This window comes from Squalius cephalus (assembly GCF_949319135.1).
Source record: "Squalius cephalus genome assembly, chromosome: 14".
Classification (NCBI taxonomy): Eukaryota; Metazoa; Chordata; class Actinopteri; order Cypriniformes; family Leuciscidae; genus Squalius; species Squalius cephalus.
Window position 1 is genome coordinate 4,823,557 of NC_137135.1, and position 16,896 is coordinate 4,840,452.

A 16,896-nucleotide genomic window follows, 5' to 3' on the forward strand; every position below is an offset into this window, starting at 1 on the left:
TAAAGTTAGTGTATTATTCATCATATATTTAATATTTTATTAATTTTATTCATCTATTTTAATGCGAACACATAATTTTACTCGTTTTTAAAAGTTAATGTATTGTATTCACCATATATTTTATAAATTGTATTCATCTAGTGTATTGTATTCACCATATATTTAATATTTTATTAATTTTATTCATCCATTTCAATGCAAACACATAATTTTATTCTCGTCTTTTAATAGTTAATGTAGTGTATTCAACATACATTTAATATTTTATTAATTGTATTCATCTAGTGTATTGTATTCACCATATATTTAATATTGTTATCATTTTATTCATCCATTGCAATGCAAACACACAATTTTACTCGTTTTTTAAAAGTTAATGTATTGTATTCAACTAATATTTAATATTTTATTAATTTTATTCATCCATTTCAATGCAAACACATAATTTTACTCTTTAAAAAAAAAAGAAAAGGAAATATATTGTATTTATCCCGCATCTAATATTTTTTTACATTTTATTCATCTATTTCAATGCAAACACAAATAATTTTACACGTTTTTTTAAAAGTTAATGTATTGTATTCAACATGTTTGATTAATTTTATTGATCTATTTGAATGCAAACACATGAAAAGCCCAGATTGAGTATAAAACATCATGATTTGCAGCAGCTCATTCCAGATTCACTCACATTCACTCCAGGTCAAACCTGTGGGCTTTCTATCAAGAGAACACCTTCAGCTCAGCTTTGATTAGTCACGTGACCGCAGGAGAGTGTGTTCAGCTCGGCTTTGATTAGTCACGTGACCGCAGGAGTGTGTCCAGGAGCCGATCCGCAGTCTCCCGGTGGCGATGGAGGCCGGGACCGTGTCTCTGTTTCAGAGAGTCTCAGAGAAGCTGGGCTGGGACAGAGACGGGGGTCTTGATGAAGCTGAAGAGAAGGTCAGTGCTTATAATCAACATGTACGTCTTTCACAAAACGACCCGTCTCACCAGAGCCCGTCCCTCTCTCCCAGCTGAGGAAGAGCCTGAGGAAGAGCCGGCGTCCAGCGCTGGGCAGCTCGGGGAAGGAGAATTGGACTCCGGAGGGACACCTGACCTCAGAGGATGAAGACTTCGACCTGTGTAAGGCTGCGGCCCACATCACACACTTCCCCACTGCACACACTTCCCCACTGCACACACTTCCCCACTGCACACACTTCCCCACTGCACACACTTCCCCACTGCACACACTTCCCCACTGCACACACTTCCCCACTGCACACACTTCCCCACTGCACACACTTCCTCACTGCACACACTTCCCCACTGCACACACTTCCCCACTGCACACACTTCCTCACTGCACACACTTCCCCACTGCACACACTTCCCCACTGCACACACTTCCCCACTGCACACACTTCCCCACTGCACACACTTCCTCACTGCACACACTTCCCCACTGCACACACTTCCCCACTGCACACACTTCCTCACTGCACACACTTCCCCACTGCACACACTTCCCCACTGCACACACTTCCCCACTGCACACACTTCCCCACTGCACACACTTCCCCACTGCACACACTTCCCCACTGCACACACTTCCCCACTGCACACACTTCCCCACTGCACACACTTCCTCACTGCACACACTTCCCCACTGCACACACCACATCACACACCACTGTACACACAGTTCAGACGTTCGGGATCGCTCAGAGTTTAATGTTTTTAGAAGAAGTCTCTTCTGCTCACCAAGTATTAAACATACAAGCAAAACACAGTAATATTGTGAAATATTATGACAATTTAGAAAGCGTTTTTTTCTTAAAAAGTACTTTACTCCTGTGATCAAAGCTGAATGTTCATCATCATTACTCCAGTCTTCAGTGTTTCTTGAGCATCAGATCATCATATCAGAGTGATTGCTGAAGGATCATGTGACACTGAAGACTGGAGTAATGATGATGAAAATGATCACAGGAATAAAATGTATTTTTAATCAAATAAACGCAGCTTTGGTGAGCAGTAGAGGCTCTTTTAAACACATTAAGCTCTGAGTGAATCCGATCGTCTGGACGGTAGTGGCGAAGGCGACGGCTGCGTCTGAATCTCACACTCTCCTGAACGGGCTCTGATTTTGCATAAGTAATTACTTCACGATCATTAAAGTATGAGTGTAATCTGGACGCACTACATTCATGTTCTCATTATCATGTGATCGACCAGCATTGATTGCGTCGCTTCACTGTCATTCAGACACACTCTCCTGTGGCCTCATGGGACAGTAAAGTGTCCATCAGAGGAACACTTCAGAATCAGAAACACTTTATCCTACTCTTTAATGGATACTGTGAAGTCAGACAGAAGATACTCTATAGCAGGACATGATGTCAGATGCAGCCGTGTGTCGGTTGAACACTTTATTTGCTTGCATGGACTCTTATGTTATGCGAATGAATGAATTCTGTTTGATTTTTATTTCTCCAGTTCTTGCTGCAAAGGCTACACCAAAATCCACATTAAAGCAGTCCGCATCATCTGCCCAGAAGCCACGGTGAGGATTTATATATCTGAAACACACTTTACTATGCTAGCATGATAGCACCTAGCAGGAGGACTGCACTCGACACCTATTCTGCTGTTCTCCATGTTCATCTGTGTGTAGTGTGTGATGTTGCTGTTTGAGCATGAACAAGCTCCAGTTCTTCTCTATATCAGTGTCAGTGTTTCTGAACTCCTGAAATTAACACGTCACAATATTCCTCATTAGAATAATTAATGCGCAGAATAAAGGGGCGGGGCCTGGTTGAGTTAGTAGTGTGTTAAACTGGTGGTTATGGTAAGGGGCGGGACATTTCCCAAACACACTCAAAGCGCTCGACCAATCACAACACGCTGCTCCAGCCGACCAATCAGAGCACAGTGTGCTTTTCAGAAGGAGGGGCTTCATAGAGACAGGAACTAAACAGAGCGTTCCTGGCAGACTGGGAAGAGAGGAGCCGCAACAATGGAGAATATGAGGAAATAATCAACATTCAAGCAGGAAAACCTGTTCTAGTAGAGCCTGAAACAAGACCTCGCTATAAGGCACAACAGATCCTCTTTAATAGTGTTATCTACTGACTGATGTTTTATAAAAGCAATAAAGCTGCGGCCACATATATCGCTGTCTTTCAACTGTTCAAGGGCGAAATCCAGGCATTTCGATACGAGTCCTTGAGCGCGGGAGCTCCACATGCGGGCGAAGGGTTTCCCCGATGCAGACTTCACAGTGGGCTCGTTCACATGGCCATCAGAAAACTGCTGGATCTGAAACAGTGATTTCTGTGTGAATTGTGCTTCACGTAATAGACAATAGACCATAATAGGCCACGCTTGGAGGCTGTAGAGCTTATATGGTGAATATAGAGACGGCCATACTGTATATTCACATCATGACTAAATCAGATCAAACTAAATCACCTTTTCTTCCTCCTAGAGAACCGATCCCAGTTTTGTCTTCAGATAGTGATGATGAATTTGAAATATGTAAGTTCTTTATCAACTGCTTTCAAATCAAATAAGATGTTTTACACTTACATTTACACTTACACACTTTACTTTTACATTTACATTTTTTTTCTTTCCAGTTTTAAATCGAGTGAAAACCCCGAAGCTCAAAGGCCGGCCTCAGTCGGTGAGCAGCAGTGACGACAGGTCAGTGTACACTACAGCTCTTCAGTAGATCAGCTCTCTGTTAATCATCATCACTCGTCATGCCTGTCAATCATCAGTTATTATTATTATCACCCCTCAGTCTGAAGCGCTTCATAGTGGACGTCATCTCATCTGATGATGATTTTGTGGCTGAGAGGAAGCCTTCTGTCATTAAAGGTATGCTCATCTTTGAGTTTGCTTAGTCACCATGAAATCAACATTGACAATCTTATTTTTTAATGGCATGTTAGCAGTGTTTATTTATCGGTGCACATCATTATTGTGTTAAACTCATGCTCCTGGTAATCATGAATCAGGATAACTTCCCCTCGCTCTATCAGCGACGACATCTCTTTACATCTGTTCTTGTTCCAGAAGTGTTTCACTTGGATGTACGTCACAATAGAGAAGAAAAGATGCATTTCTGTTTCTTGCCAACTTTGAAATGCACAAACTACACGTAATATCTGTCTTTGTATGCGTGCAGACAGCTAAACATTAAGTCCCCCTGTAGTCAGTAATTTTATCCCTTAAAACTAGAGATGCACCGAAATTTATCGACCTGAAAATGTCATTTCCGGTTATTGGTCGAACTCAAGCTCTGGTAATAATAGCTTTGTTGGATTATACATTTTGAATATTGATCAAAAAATAAATGTGGTAAATCTGATCCTGTTGCATAGAACTGAATAAAGAATAATTTATTGATATAAAGATTGATATGTAATATTATTTTAATATAGGCCTATTTTCTGTCCAATTTTTGTGTTACTTTAAACAAAAGTGTGGTTATTTTATTTGCTTGTATTTTTTTTTAAATTCAGATTCAGTAAAATTATTGAATTTAATTTAAAAAGTCTAATAATAATACAATTATACAAAAAAACTAATTTAAAATAAGAAATTAATAAAAAAAAATATTAAATCATTTTTGGTTTCGATTTTCAGCCCAAAATTTTAATTTCGGTGCATCCCTACTTGACTCATCTTTGATCACCAAAATGACATATTTAAACTTTTTTTTCTTGGAAAAAAAATTCTTCATGCCTTAAAATATCTTGAATGTAACTCGAGACCCTTGCCTCATTTAGTCTATGAATATGCAAATGAGCCCCGCCTCCACTCACTCACTCAGCTCAGAGATCCACTGGTTGACGATCACACGTTGATCTGATTGGTTACAAGGTAGTTTGTGACGTCAGAAACACCAGCGATTTCAAAGCGACTTATGTCGACTTGTCGACTTATGAATTTACACATGGTTTATCTTAAAGCAGATTAAAAACACCACACAGACACATAAACAACATTAAACGCTGGATTTTCACCACAGGGGGACTTTAATAAATTCTGACATCTGCATATAAATTGGATTTGCTTCTGATGTCTAGCCATCATATTTAAAAACGAATGCTTATTTGAGTTCTGAATTATTAATTCATGGATCACAACCACTGTTCCTTTAATATAAAATAGCCACTATATCAAGGTTTGGGTTTTTTTATTTTATTTTGCTGAACCCTGTTCTGTTGCTTCTGCACAGGGAAAGCCAAGCCTGCTAGAACTCCTAAATCCGCCCCGAAGAGCGAGAGGCGTCCCCCGCCCCGCTGTGATCCCCCAGTGTTCCTGAGCGACAGTGATGAGGACGGCAGCGCTGTGATCAGGAGCACCTGGAGGACCAGACACACCCGAGAGGACGAGCCTCGTGTCCCGCTGACTCCCAGCGCTGGAGACGACACCGGCAGCTCCGAGGAGGAGTTCCAGTCCTTACTGGACCGGGTCCGGCAGAACCAGTGTCTCGCAGGCAGAGCCCAGGCCAGCCCGAGGACGCCTGCAGGTACAGCGCACACACACCAGCTCAGTCTTGACCAGTCAGACCAGTGTTGGGGAAAGTTACTTTGAAAAGTAATGTATTACAATATTGCGTTACTCCTTTAAAAAGTAACTAATTGCATTTTTAGGAAAGTATTGCGTTAAGGCCCGTGCACAACGGGACGATTATTGCGCGCACTTATCACTAGTGTTTTTCGGGGTGTCTTTGTGACTTTCACCAAGCGATTTTCACTGGCGATGCGCCGAGTGATGCTACACTCTCTGAAATGTAGTCGCTGTGGCGTTTGTCATAAAGTTCTTTGTGTTCAGACACCAAAGACACCAGCAGCTCTACATTCATCTCGTTGCATCTTCCTCTTCGTCGTCGTCTTTTATCAATGTGTGCTCGGCAAGATCGTTTTGTGCTTGAGCTCCACCGAGTACCATAGACATAATATCACTAATAGACGCTAATCTCATTGGTCGACCAGTTTTTAATGTGGCGCGTCAATTGTTTGTTTTTTTTACAAAATGACGCTTTTACGTCTGACAAAACATCTGCTGCTGTTCTGGATAACGGGAGAATAGGATGCAGATGAAAAAAGTTGAACACTTATAAACTTATATTTTACACCAATAAAACCCCAAAAATCTATAGTTATTTTTGCTTATCGTCATGGAAGGTCAGAAGCAAGTACATTGGTCAATAAAGTGAGATTAAATTAATTTTTTATTTTTTTATTTAACATTTTTAGTTATTGGAGGTTTGCATAGTATTCTGCATTTCAGTGATTTTTATTCATTTTGAGGAATATTTAATCTTTACTAGTTTACCATGGAGAGGAGGGGTAGGGTCATTATCACCAGAGCTTCTCTGTGACTTTAGTCCGTCTGAATGAGCATCTCAGTGATTATCACGGACAATATCAGTAAAGATTACGGCGACTTTTACCTTCAGTAAAAAGGTCCGGAAAAATGACCTCAGGTGATACTAATCCCGTGCGGATAGACCCGCTGTAAATATGTACGTAAATATTCCGTCATTTCATGTTTAAAAGTAGTTTTCCGCTGTTTCCCAAGTATGGAGACGCTTGAAGCATCAGTGGCGTTCGAGACGCTGGAACGAGTCTGTGGCAAAACTCAAGTGTTTCACACACACAATTCACATCAGAGAGGAGATCGACAGCACTTGTTAGAGGCACGAAATATCTTTTAGTGTTAAATAAGTGTCTATTACCAACACAATCAAATCAGAATTTATTTAATAAATCGTTCAACTGGACATAACTGCTTTATATAAATATAGGTTATGTGTGTTTGTGCACGTGATATCCGGTGTGTAAATCAAGTTACTCTCCCACTTCTGCTAGTTTTACTGAGATCTCAAATCCCGTGCGAATCGGCTGTTAAAGGGGTGGTTGATTATGATTTCACTTTTCTAACTTTAGTTAGTGTGTGATGTTGCTGTTTGAGCATAAACAACATCTGCAAAGTTACAACGCTCAAAGTTCAGAGCAAAGGGAGATATTTGCTTTTAAAGAAATCACTTTTTAAGGACTACAACAAACGTCTGGTAGAGACTACACCACATTCCTCCCGGGTTAGTGACATCATACATAAACCCCGCCCCCTGAACACGATTTATAGATTATCAAGACAGAATATGCTAATCAGTGACTAGAAGACAGTTAACTACACATCGGCAACATAAATTCATCAACTAACCATTCAGAAATGTCCTGTTTGCTTCAACATGTTGTCTCTTCTTCTTGAGTCTCTCCATCATTGTCTGACTCTGGTTTGAATATAAAAGGCTAAAAGTTTAGACATTTTCAGTGTGTGTCTGTGAGGTAAAAGCACACAAGCTGTTGTAGCTCCGCCCCCTGTGCCGGGAGCAGCAGCTCATTTGCATTTAAAGGAACAGACGCAAAACGGTGTGTTTTTGCTCACCCTCAAAAAGTGACAACTTTAACATGCTATATAAAAATATGTGCTGAGCTAAAACTTCACACACACACTCTGAGGACATCAGAGATTTATTTTACATCTTGTGAAAAGGGCATTATACCACCCCTTTAATATTACAGACGTCCTGTGGCAAAATTACATTACTCCATCTACCCTCGTTAAGATAATCCCGTCTGAATAGGGCTAAATTAAGGATTCGCCAGCACATTTATTTACATTTACATTTATTCATTTAGCAGACGCTTTTATCCAAAGCGACTTACAAATGAGAACAATAGAAGCAGTTAAACTAGCAGTAGGACAACAAAATGCAAGTGCTATGACCCTTCTCAGTTTAATTCAACGCATTTTTTTTTTTTTTTTTTTTTTATAGAACAGAATAGAGTAGTAGAGAGAAAGTGTTAGTATTACTGGATAATACTAATTTATAGAGCAGGTTTGATTTGATATGTGCTGTATGAACGGAGACGGTTTACTGCTTGTTGTTTATCGTTTACATTCAAATTTGCACATTAAACTTGTGCGCAAAAATTGGAATATCACATAAAACATTTGCGAATAAAGCAGTGTTTCCAAGAGAACAAAATCGTCACTTCCTGGGAAACTGGTGGAAAATATCAGTAATAAAACTAAGCTTCTGCGATCTGGCTCTTCTTCCCTCCATCGTAAATGAGTTTGAGCAGAAGAGACTTTTTTAAAAACATTAAAAATCGAGCTGATCCGAATCTTCTGACTGGTAGTGTAGTTCACAGCAGTCATGGAGCGAAATTAAATCTGAATGATTTCCAGTTATAATTGCAAACTGAACCAAGTATTCATATTTTATTATATTCTTGTTGTTTTCTCTCTGCATGTAGAACCCAAACCACGACCTCCCTGTCTGTCGACACCATCTGCCGTGGGTAAGAGACCGGTTAACCGGCCAGCACCGGCTAAAGGCGCGTCAGTAACCCAGACCCCGGTGCCCCAGAGTCCCGTCATCAGACCCGTGAGCCGAACCGAGCCCAGAGCTCCTCCCAGCAGCAGGTACTGATGAGCCTCCACATCTGAGCGCCGCACACACACACGCCAGCAGGGTCGGGGATCGTTCGGGTTTTTCACGATACCGGTGTCAAATCGATACTTTAAAAGAAAGAGCCTCAAAACGATGGTGAATGACGTTAAAGGTGCAGTGTGTAATATTTAGGAGGATCTGTTGACAAATGCAATATCATATACAGAACTGTGTTTTCAGTGGTGTGTAAAGGCCTTTACACATGAAATGAACCAATATGTTTTTATTAGCTTAGAATGAGCCATTTCTCTCTACACACACCGCGGGTCGCCTTACATCGACACGTTTCTACAGTGGCCCTGAACGGACAAACGTGTTTCGTCACTATGTTGTTCTTCATGCAGAGAAGCTATAGCTAAAGTCAGCGAATAAAACACTGACACAATGATGAACAGGTGACAATAATATTCGCAATAACATCGTTTTACTGAATAAAGTAAATATAATTTTCTTACTTTTTATCTTTGTAAAGAAAGCTCATTGCTGAACTGGCTACTCTCTGCTGTCTCAGACGACGACATCACTTCCAGTCGGTCCACTTCTGTTGGGTGCAATTCACAACCTCACCACTAGACGCCGCTAAAATTACACACTGCACCTTTAAGTGGCACAGGAATGAGGCTCCGACATCTGCGTTTTGATTCGGCCCGGTTACGTACCGGTTCATTATTGGCTCCGGGTTTCTGTACCCGACCCTGCATGCCCTGCATGACCCTGCATGCCCAACAGCTCATACTCTTCTGTTCCCGTTTGCCAGAGCGCTGGTGTGTAAAACTCCCGGATGCTTCCTGCAGTCTCTGGCTGATCCGGGATCCTCGTTCTGCCGCAGCTTCAAACAGAAGAAAGAGGAGCTGACCGGCAAACTCTTCCAGCTCTACAACACCAGCGTGTTCGACAGTCAGGTACACGTGATGATGAGCGGTGTGTGTTCAGGCTCTCGTATCACCAGGGTTAATGTCTAGGGTTCGAGGTTTAAACCCACATCGTATTCACGTCATGTTCACTGCATATTAAATTAAATGATTAGTTCACTTCAGAATTAAAATTTCCTGATAGTTTACTCTCCCCCACGTCATCCAAGATGTTCATGTCTTTCTTTCTATAGTTGAAAAGAAATGAAGGTTTTTGAGGAAAACATGGTTTAAAGCGTTTACATGACCACACACACGTTGTCGGGTTAAGCATTATCGGGTTAAGAACGAGCATGTAACCGTGGCAATGTATCGATCAACCACTAATCCAGAATATTATAGAGACCTGAGGGTGACCTCTGACCTGAGCCAGAAATCAACCATCTGCCACTGCATAACACTCTTTAACCTTCATTCCCTCGCACTTTGTAACGCATCTTTCCCTCGTGGGTTAAAATGACCCAAAGCCCTAAAATTATACTTAAATATTTTTTTTTGTCCAGAAAGCTCATTTTATTTCATTTTGATAATATTTTTTAATTTTACATTTATTTACTAGATTTGATCAATAAATAAATAAATAGTAATTTAAGGACAATCCTCACATTCTGTCTACTAAAAATTCAAAATAACTCAATTTCATGCATAACCCTTTTAATTCAGCGTCTTTGCCGACCTCTTGTGGAAAAATAATAATATAAGATGATATTTGATGACTCTTGCCACTAGATGGCCTTATAGCTCTATATGGAGCAAATGAGCTGTTCCTCTGGGTCCTAAAGTCAGTTCTCTTCAGTTTGCATTCAGATACACATGTAGACATTACACATGTCATTTTGTGGTAACGTTTTACCATTTTTAGTTAGAATTTTGAGCATTTTTAGGTTTTTCTATGTGTACTGAAGCATTCCTTGCATTACATTCATTCCTATGGGGGTCAAACTGACCCGTGAGGGAAGGATTTATTGTTATGTTTTCAACCACATATTTCAACCACAAAACTCCTCGAATCCATTCAATTGTTTTTTGTGTATATTTGTGGTTCAAGTGCGACATGAGTCCTGGGGTCTCGGACCCCTCTGATGAACACTCAATTTTTAAAAATCAGCAATTGTATAGCATTGCACTGGCAGCCAGTCACGGCACTTTTAGGCTAATTTACACCGTTCCAACAGACACTGACCAACGGCCACAACCACCAGATTCACCCAGAATGCATTTTAAAACGAAACCCAGAGGATTCAGGGCAGAGGAATGGGGAAAAAGGTGTCTGGTTTTTAAAATCATTACTCTCAGATATGACTTCCCTCCCCTCAGCTTCCCACGGACATGTCTGTCACATGGAACAAGAAGATGCGTAAGACAGCGGGGTATTGCGTCTCGGGCCAGGAGCGCGGCACGGGGACACGGTACGCCCGCATCGAGCTGTCCGACAAAGTGTGCGACTCTGCAGGTGCTCATCTTCGCCGTGTTAAGATCCTCAACAGCTCAACAGAGGCTTGGCAGTAAACCTGTGTTTCCCCCGACAGATCGTCTACGGGACACGCTGGTCCATGAGATGTGTCACGCCGCCACGTGGCTGATCAACGGCGTTCGTGACGGGCACGGGCCCTTCTGGAGGCTTTATGCCCGTAAAGCAATGCTGGCTCATCCCGAGCTCCCGATGGTGACCCGCTGCCACAGCTACGACATCAACTACAAGTACCAGTACCAGTGTAACCGCTGCAACAACTCGTGAGTACACAACTCTCCTGCTTTTTGCTGCTATTGGGCATGTTTTTATGGTGCTGTCACATTTACTAATATATGTGTGTATGTAACTTATTACGTATAAAACTTTTTTTTATAAAACTTTTTTTTATATGTCGATAAAGAAGAAATATTGAGAAATGACACCGTTTCCATTACCCGATTAATTGTCACAATAGTCGATTGATTTACTAGAGTAACGGCTAGTCTGCTCCTGCTGGGTCCCGCACTCATGATGACTGTGTGTGTTTCTGTCCCTCACAGGATTGGCCGCCACTCGAAGTCTCTGGACACCACGAAGTTTGTGTGTGCGCTGTGCACCGGACAGCTGGTGCTGCTGACGCCCTCGAAGCCGCGCGCGCCCGCACCCTTCGCCAGCTTCGTGAAGGAGAACTACAGCTCCGCCAGACAGGAGCTCGCAGGACAGGGTCACGCAGAGGTCATGCGCAAACTCAGCGCCGACTTCGCCAGCAAGACACGTCTCAGTCAGAGCTGATCTCTGAACACACACACACACACACACACACACACACACACACACACACACACACACACACACACACACACACATCTCAGTCAGAGCTGATCTCTGAACACACACACACACACACACACAAGTCTCAGTCAGAGCTGATCTCTGATCACACACACACACACACACACGTCTCAGTCAGAGCTGATCACACACACACACACACACACACACACACACGTCTCAGTCAGAGCTGATCACACACACACACACACACACACACACACACACACACACACACACGTCTCAGTCAGAGCTGATCTCTGAACACACACACACACGTCTCAGTCAGAGCTGATCACACACACACACACACGTCTCAGTCAGAGCTGATCACACACACATACACACAAGTCTCAGTCAGAGCTGATCTCTGAACACACACACACACACACAAACCTCAAATACCTCCAACCGTAGCTTGAGTTGTTCATACGCGCAGCTTCGAGGGCAGCGTTAACTTACTTGAAATATCTCTTCAGTTTTACTGGTTTTCTACTGTGAAATGATGTCACTCTGGATAAAGGCCACTGAGGCCTGATGACATGAGCTGTGTTCGTTCACTCCTGTTCCCTGTTAAACCTCGAGCCTGAAGGGAAGTGTGTAATCCTCTTCATCTGTGTCTGTGTGTCGCGTCCGCTAGTTATGCCTATCTTCTGCTGTATTTGTGTTTGGATGTTTATTTTATATTTTTTCAGAATAAACAAATGAGTTATTTGATTCTCCTTTGTTCCTCTTCTGTGCACAACACTGAATATAAACAGATGTTGAATTCCTCTGCTCACCACGGTTGCATTTATCTGATAAAATACAGTAAAAGTAGCATTGTGAAATATTATTTTTTTAAATAACTTGTAATATATAGTTAACTGTAATTTATTCCTGTGATCAAAGCTGATTTTCAGCATCATTACTCCAGTCTTCAGTGTCACATGATCCTTGGGCTTGGCCTTGGGCTTGACATGGGCTTGTTTGCGCATGCGTCGCGTCTGAACACGTTGTTGTCTTTGGAGCTCTATCGATTTGATTTATAATTCTTGATTTTCTCCTTAAACTCACTTACAACGAACATTTTCCACTTTTCCTCACTGAGAAGCACTACTGCTCAAACCTCATAGTTACAACGCGGACTGTTGAGCAGACGCATCTCAAGCCTATTAGTGATCCAACGCTGGATACTCCTATAGGTTACGTCCGTGGATCACGGCTGAACGCGTCTTCTCAACACTCACTTACAAACAAACTTTTTTTTTTTTCGCCTATCGTGCGTCTACTCTACCCCCTACCACTAAAAAGACGGATTATATCCAAGAGTTTAGTCATAAATTAGTATTAATACTGATAGCATCACTGGTAGCGTCGTTGCTAACGTACTGTCCATCTGTTAAAATGGCGAATATATCAGATGTAAGTAGTCTACCTTTTGGTGCAGGTGAGGACACATTTGAGCTGCACGCGGTGCAGTCTGAGCTGGAAGTTGTTGAGAAACAGATCCACGACCTTTTAGTGAGACAGGCCGAGCTGATAGACCGGCGGTTAGCTCTTGAAACATCACGCGCCGATGCACACAAATCAGAGATTAACGTTACTAACCCGCTGATTCCGATCTCGTCTACTCCGTGCGTTACTCAGCATCGGTCCCGAGCGCCGAGGTCGCGATCAGCCATGGTCTCGTTCACTCCGGCTCCAACACGCCACCACGAAGCCTGGATGGTTCCGCAGCGAAAGACGCGAGTCAGGTCTAGACCAAGACTCTCTCCGACCCTCCCGGTTTTCGAGATATCCACACAAAACCGCTTCTCCCCTCTTCACTAAACAGAACGCGATGCTGTGATCATCGGCGATTCCATCGTTCGACATGTACACGCTACGTTAAATAAAAGTAAGGTACATAGTCACTGCTTTCCTGGTGCTCGTGTTTCTGAAATCGCTGCTCGCGTTCCTGAGATTCTGAACGGTGACGAGCGCGTCGGAACTGTGGTCCTGCACACGGGAGTGAACGACATCAGGCTGCGCCGGACGGAGGTTCTGAAGAAAGACTTCAGGAATCTGATCGATACGGTACGCAGCACATCGCCTGATATAACGATCATTGTGTCAGGGCCGCTTCCCACGTACCGACTAGGTCATGAAAAGTTTAGTATACTATTCGCGCTAAATGAATGGTTAATGTCATGGTGCAATGAGCAGAAACTGCTCTTTGTAAATAATTGGAATCTGTTTTGGGAGCGTCCTAGGCTTTTCCGTGCCGATGGCTTACACCCAAACAGATTCGGAGTGGATCTTCTGTCGGATAACATCTCCAAAATGTTAAATACCGTTAGATGACTAGTTACCAAAAGTCCAAATCATAGTCTCTGCTGCACCAATTTAACTGATATAAATACTAGTGTAGAACATTGCATAGAAACTGTGTCTATTCCTCGTTTAGTGAGATCAAATCATAAATCTACTGCAGGATAAAATCTAATTGTTATTAAAACAGAAAATGTTGCTATTAGTAAACAAAAACCATTTCTAAAGCTAGGTCTTCTAAACATTAGATCACTCACACCTAAGGCAGTTTTTGTAAATGAAATAGTCACAGATAATAGCTTCGATGTACTTTGCCTTACTGAAACCTGGCTTAAACCAAATGATTATTTCGGTCTAAATGAGTCTACTCCATCAGGATACTCCTATAAGCACGAGCCCCGTCTGATTGGTCGTGGCGGCGGTATTGCAACAATCTATAGAGATATTCTCAATGTTACTCAGAAAACGGGCTATAAGTTTATTTCGTTTGAAGTACTTGTACTAAATGTTACGCTCTTAGATGTTAGAAAAAAATCCCTATTATCTTTAGCCTTGGCTACCGTATATAGACCGCCTGGGCCTTACGCTGATTTCCTAAAAGAGTTTGCAGATTTTCTCTCAGATCTATTGGTCAATGTCGATAAAGCATTAATTGTTGGAGATTTTAACATACACGTAGATAATCCAAATGATGCGTTAGGGGCTGCGTTTACAGATTTATTAAACTCCTTTGGGGTCAAGCAAAACGTCACCGGACCAACTCATCGTCTTAATCATACACTCGATTTAATTATATCATATGGAACCGATCCAACCGAGATAGATATCATTCCACAAAGTGATGATGTCACTGACCATTATATGGTAACTTGCATATTACGTACTGCTGTAATATGCCATGCGGCGCCGCGTTATCGACCAGGCAGAACAATCCTTCCATCCACCATAGATAATTTCTCAAATTGCTTATCTAATCTGTCTCAGCTGCTGCCTGAACCCAAACAAACAGATGAATTAGAAGAACTAACCAGCACTATGAGCACCATTCTCTCTGGAACACTGGATATTGTTGCACCCATTAGATTAAAAAAGGTTAGAGAGAAAATTAAAGCACCCTGGTACAACAATACTACGCGTGTTCTAAAGAGAGAAACCCGTAATTTAGAGCGTAAATGGAAACAAACTAATTTAGAGGTCTTTAGAATCGCGTGGAAAGACAGTATGTCACGTTATAAAAAGGCCCTAAAAGCGGCCAGGGCTGAGCACCTCCGCAAACTAATAGAAAATAACCAAAACAATCCAAGGCTTTTATTTAACACCGTGGCTAGACTAACAAATAAACAGACATCACCCGAACAAAATATCCCGTTATAGTTTAGTAGTAATGATTTCATGAAGTTCTTCACTGAGAAAATAGAAAACATCAGAACCACAATTGTAAACGTTCAATCTTCAATCGCGCCTTATAATTCGGCCTCAATTATCACCCCGCAAGAACAATTACAGTGCTTTACAACTATAGAACAAAAAGAGTTAAATAAACTTATCATTTCATCTAAAACAACAACATGTTTACTAGATCCTATACCCACTAAACTACTGAAAGAAGTGTTACCTGTAGTGGAAGAGCCTCTCCTCAATATTATTAACTCATCTTTATCTTTAGGTCATGTTCCAAGAACATTTAAACTGGCAGTTATAAAACCTCTCATTAAGAAACCACAATTAGATCATAATAATCTAGCAAATTATAGACCCATTTCAAATCTTCCTTTTATGTCTAAAATACTAGAAAAAGTTGTATCCGCTCAACTGGGCTCTTTCTTGCAAGAAAATGACATATATGAAAAGTTTCAGTCAGGATTCAGGCCGCACCATAGCACTGAAACTGCGCTCGTTAAAATCACAAATGATTTACTTTTAGCTTCTGACCAAGGCTGTATCTCAATACTAGTTTTACTTGATCTTAGTGCTGCGTTCGATACTATAGATCATACAATACTCTTAGATCGACTACAAAATTATACTGGTGTTCAAGGACAAGCATTAAGCTGGTTTAGATCGTATTTATCTGACCGCTACCATTTTGTTTATTTAAATGGAGAAAAATCTACCATAACTCCAGTAAACTATGGAGTGCCGCAAGGATCTGTGTTAGGCCCTCTGTTATTCTCAATATATATGTTGCCACTTGGAAATATTATAAGGAAACATGGAATTAGTTTCCATTGTTATGCTGATGACACTCAAATCTATATTTCATCACGTCCGGATGAAAACGCTAAATTATCCAAATTGACAGAGTGTGTTAAAGATATAAAAGATTGGATGACGCACAATTTTCTTTTATTAAATCCAGACAAGACAGAGGTACTAATCATCGGTTCAAAAAACCGCCCACAAAACCTCTCACACTACAACTTTAACATAGTAGGATGTCCTGTTACTTTATCCTCTACAGTAAAAGACCTGGGTGTTATACTCTACTGTAACCTGTCTTTTGAAAATCATATTTCATATGTTACAAAAACAGCCTTTTTCCACCTTAGAAACATTGCTAAGCTACGTAATATCCTATCAGTTTCTGATGCAGAAAAGTTAGTTCATGCATTCATGACCTCGAGACTAGATTACTGTAATGCTTTATTAGCTGGTTGTCCTGCATCCTCAATAAACAAGCTACAGTTAGTCCAAAATGCCGCCGCTAGAGTTCTTACCAGATCAAGAAAATATGATCATATAACACCGATCTTATCATCACTGCATTGGTTACCTATAAAGTTCCGTATTATTTACAAGGTATTGCTACTGACTTATAAAGCCCTAAACGGCTTAGCTCCAGTCTATTTAACCGATCTTCTATCGCCCTATAATCCATCGCACTC

At 41.3% G+C, this 16,896-nt stretch overlaps 1 protein-coding gene across 1 annotated transcript; it reads left to right on the forward strand.

The window, feature by feature from the left end:
* The first annotated feature begins 703 nt into the window (after positions 1-703).
* Positions 704-11,963, forward strand: gcna (germ cell nuclear acidic peptidase). The gene is made up of 12 exons (XM_079891896.1): positions 704-942; positions 1,017-1,125; positions 2,482-2,548; positions 3,473-3,522; positions 3,624-3,690; positions 3,791-3,867; positions 5,234-5,527; positions 8,328-8,496; positions 9,282-9,426; positions 10,753-10,888; positions 10,965-11,169; positions 11,449-11,963. Exons 1-12 carry the CDS (start codon positions 853-855, stop codon positions 11,678-11,680), a joined length of 1,641 nt encoding a protein of 546 aa, XP_079748022.1. The 5' UTR covers positions 704-852; the 3' UTR covers positions 11,681-11,963.
* The last annotated feature ends 4,933 nt before the right edge of the window (positions 11,964-16,896 follow it).

Coding starts and splice junctions, on each gene's coding strand:
- gcna (XM_079891896.1), top strand. CDS start 853: ATGGAGGCCGGGACCGTGTCTCTGTTTCAGAGAGTCTCAGAGAAGCTG. Junction 3,523..3,623: donor TGATGATGAATTTGAAATAT/GTAAGTTCTTTA, acceptor TTTTCTTTCCAG/TTTTAAATCGAGTGAAAACC. Junction 9,427..10,752: donor CCAGCGTGTTCGACAGTCAG/GTACACGTGATG, acceptor CCCTCCCCTCAG/CTTCCCACGGACATGTCTGT.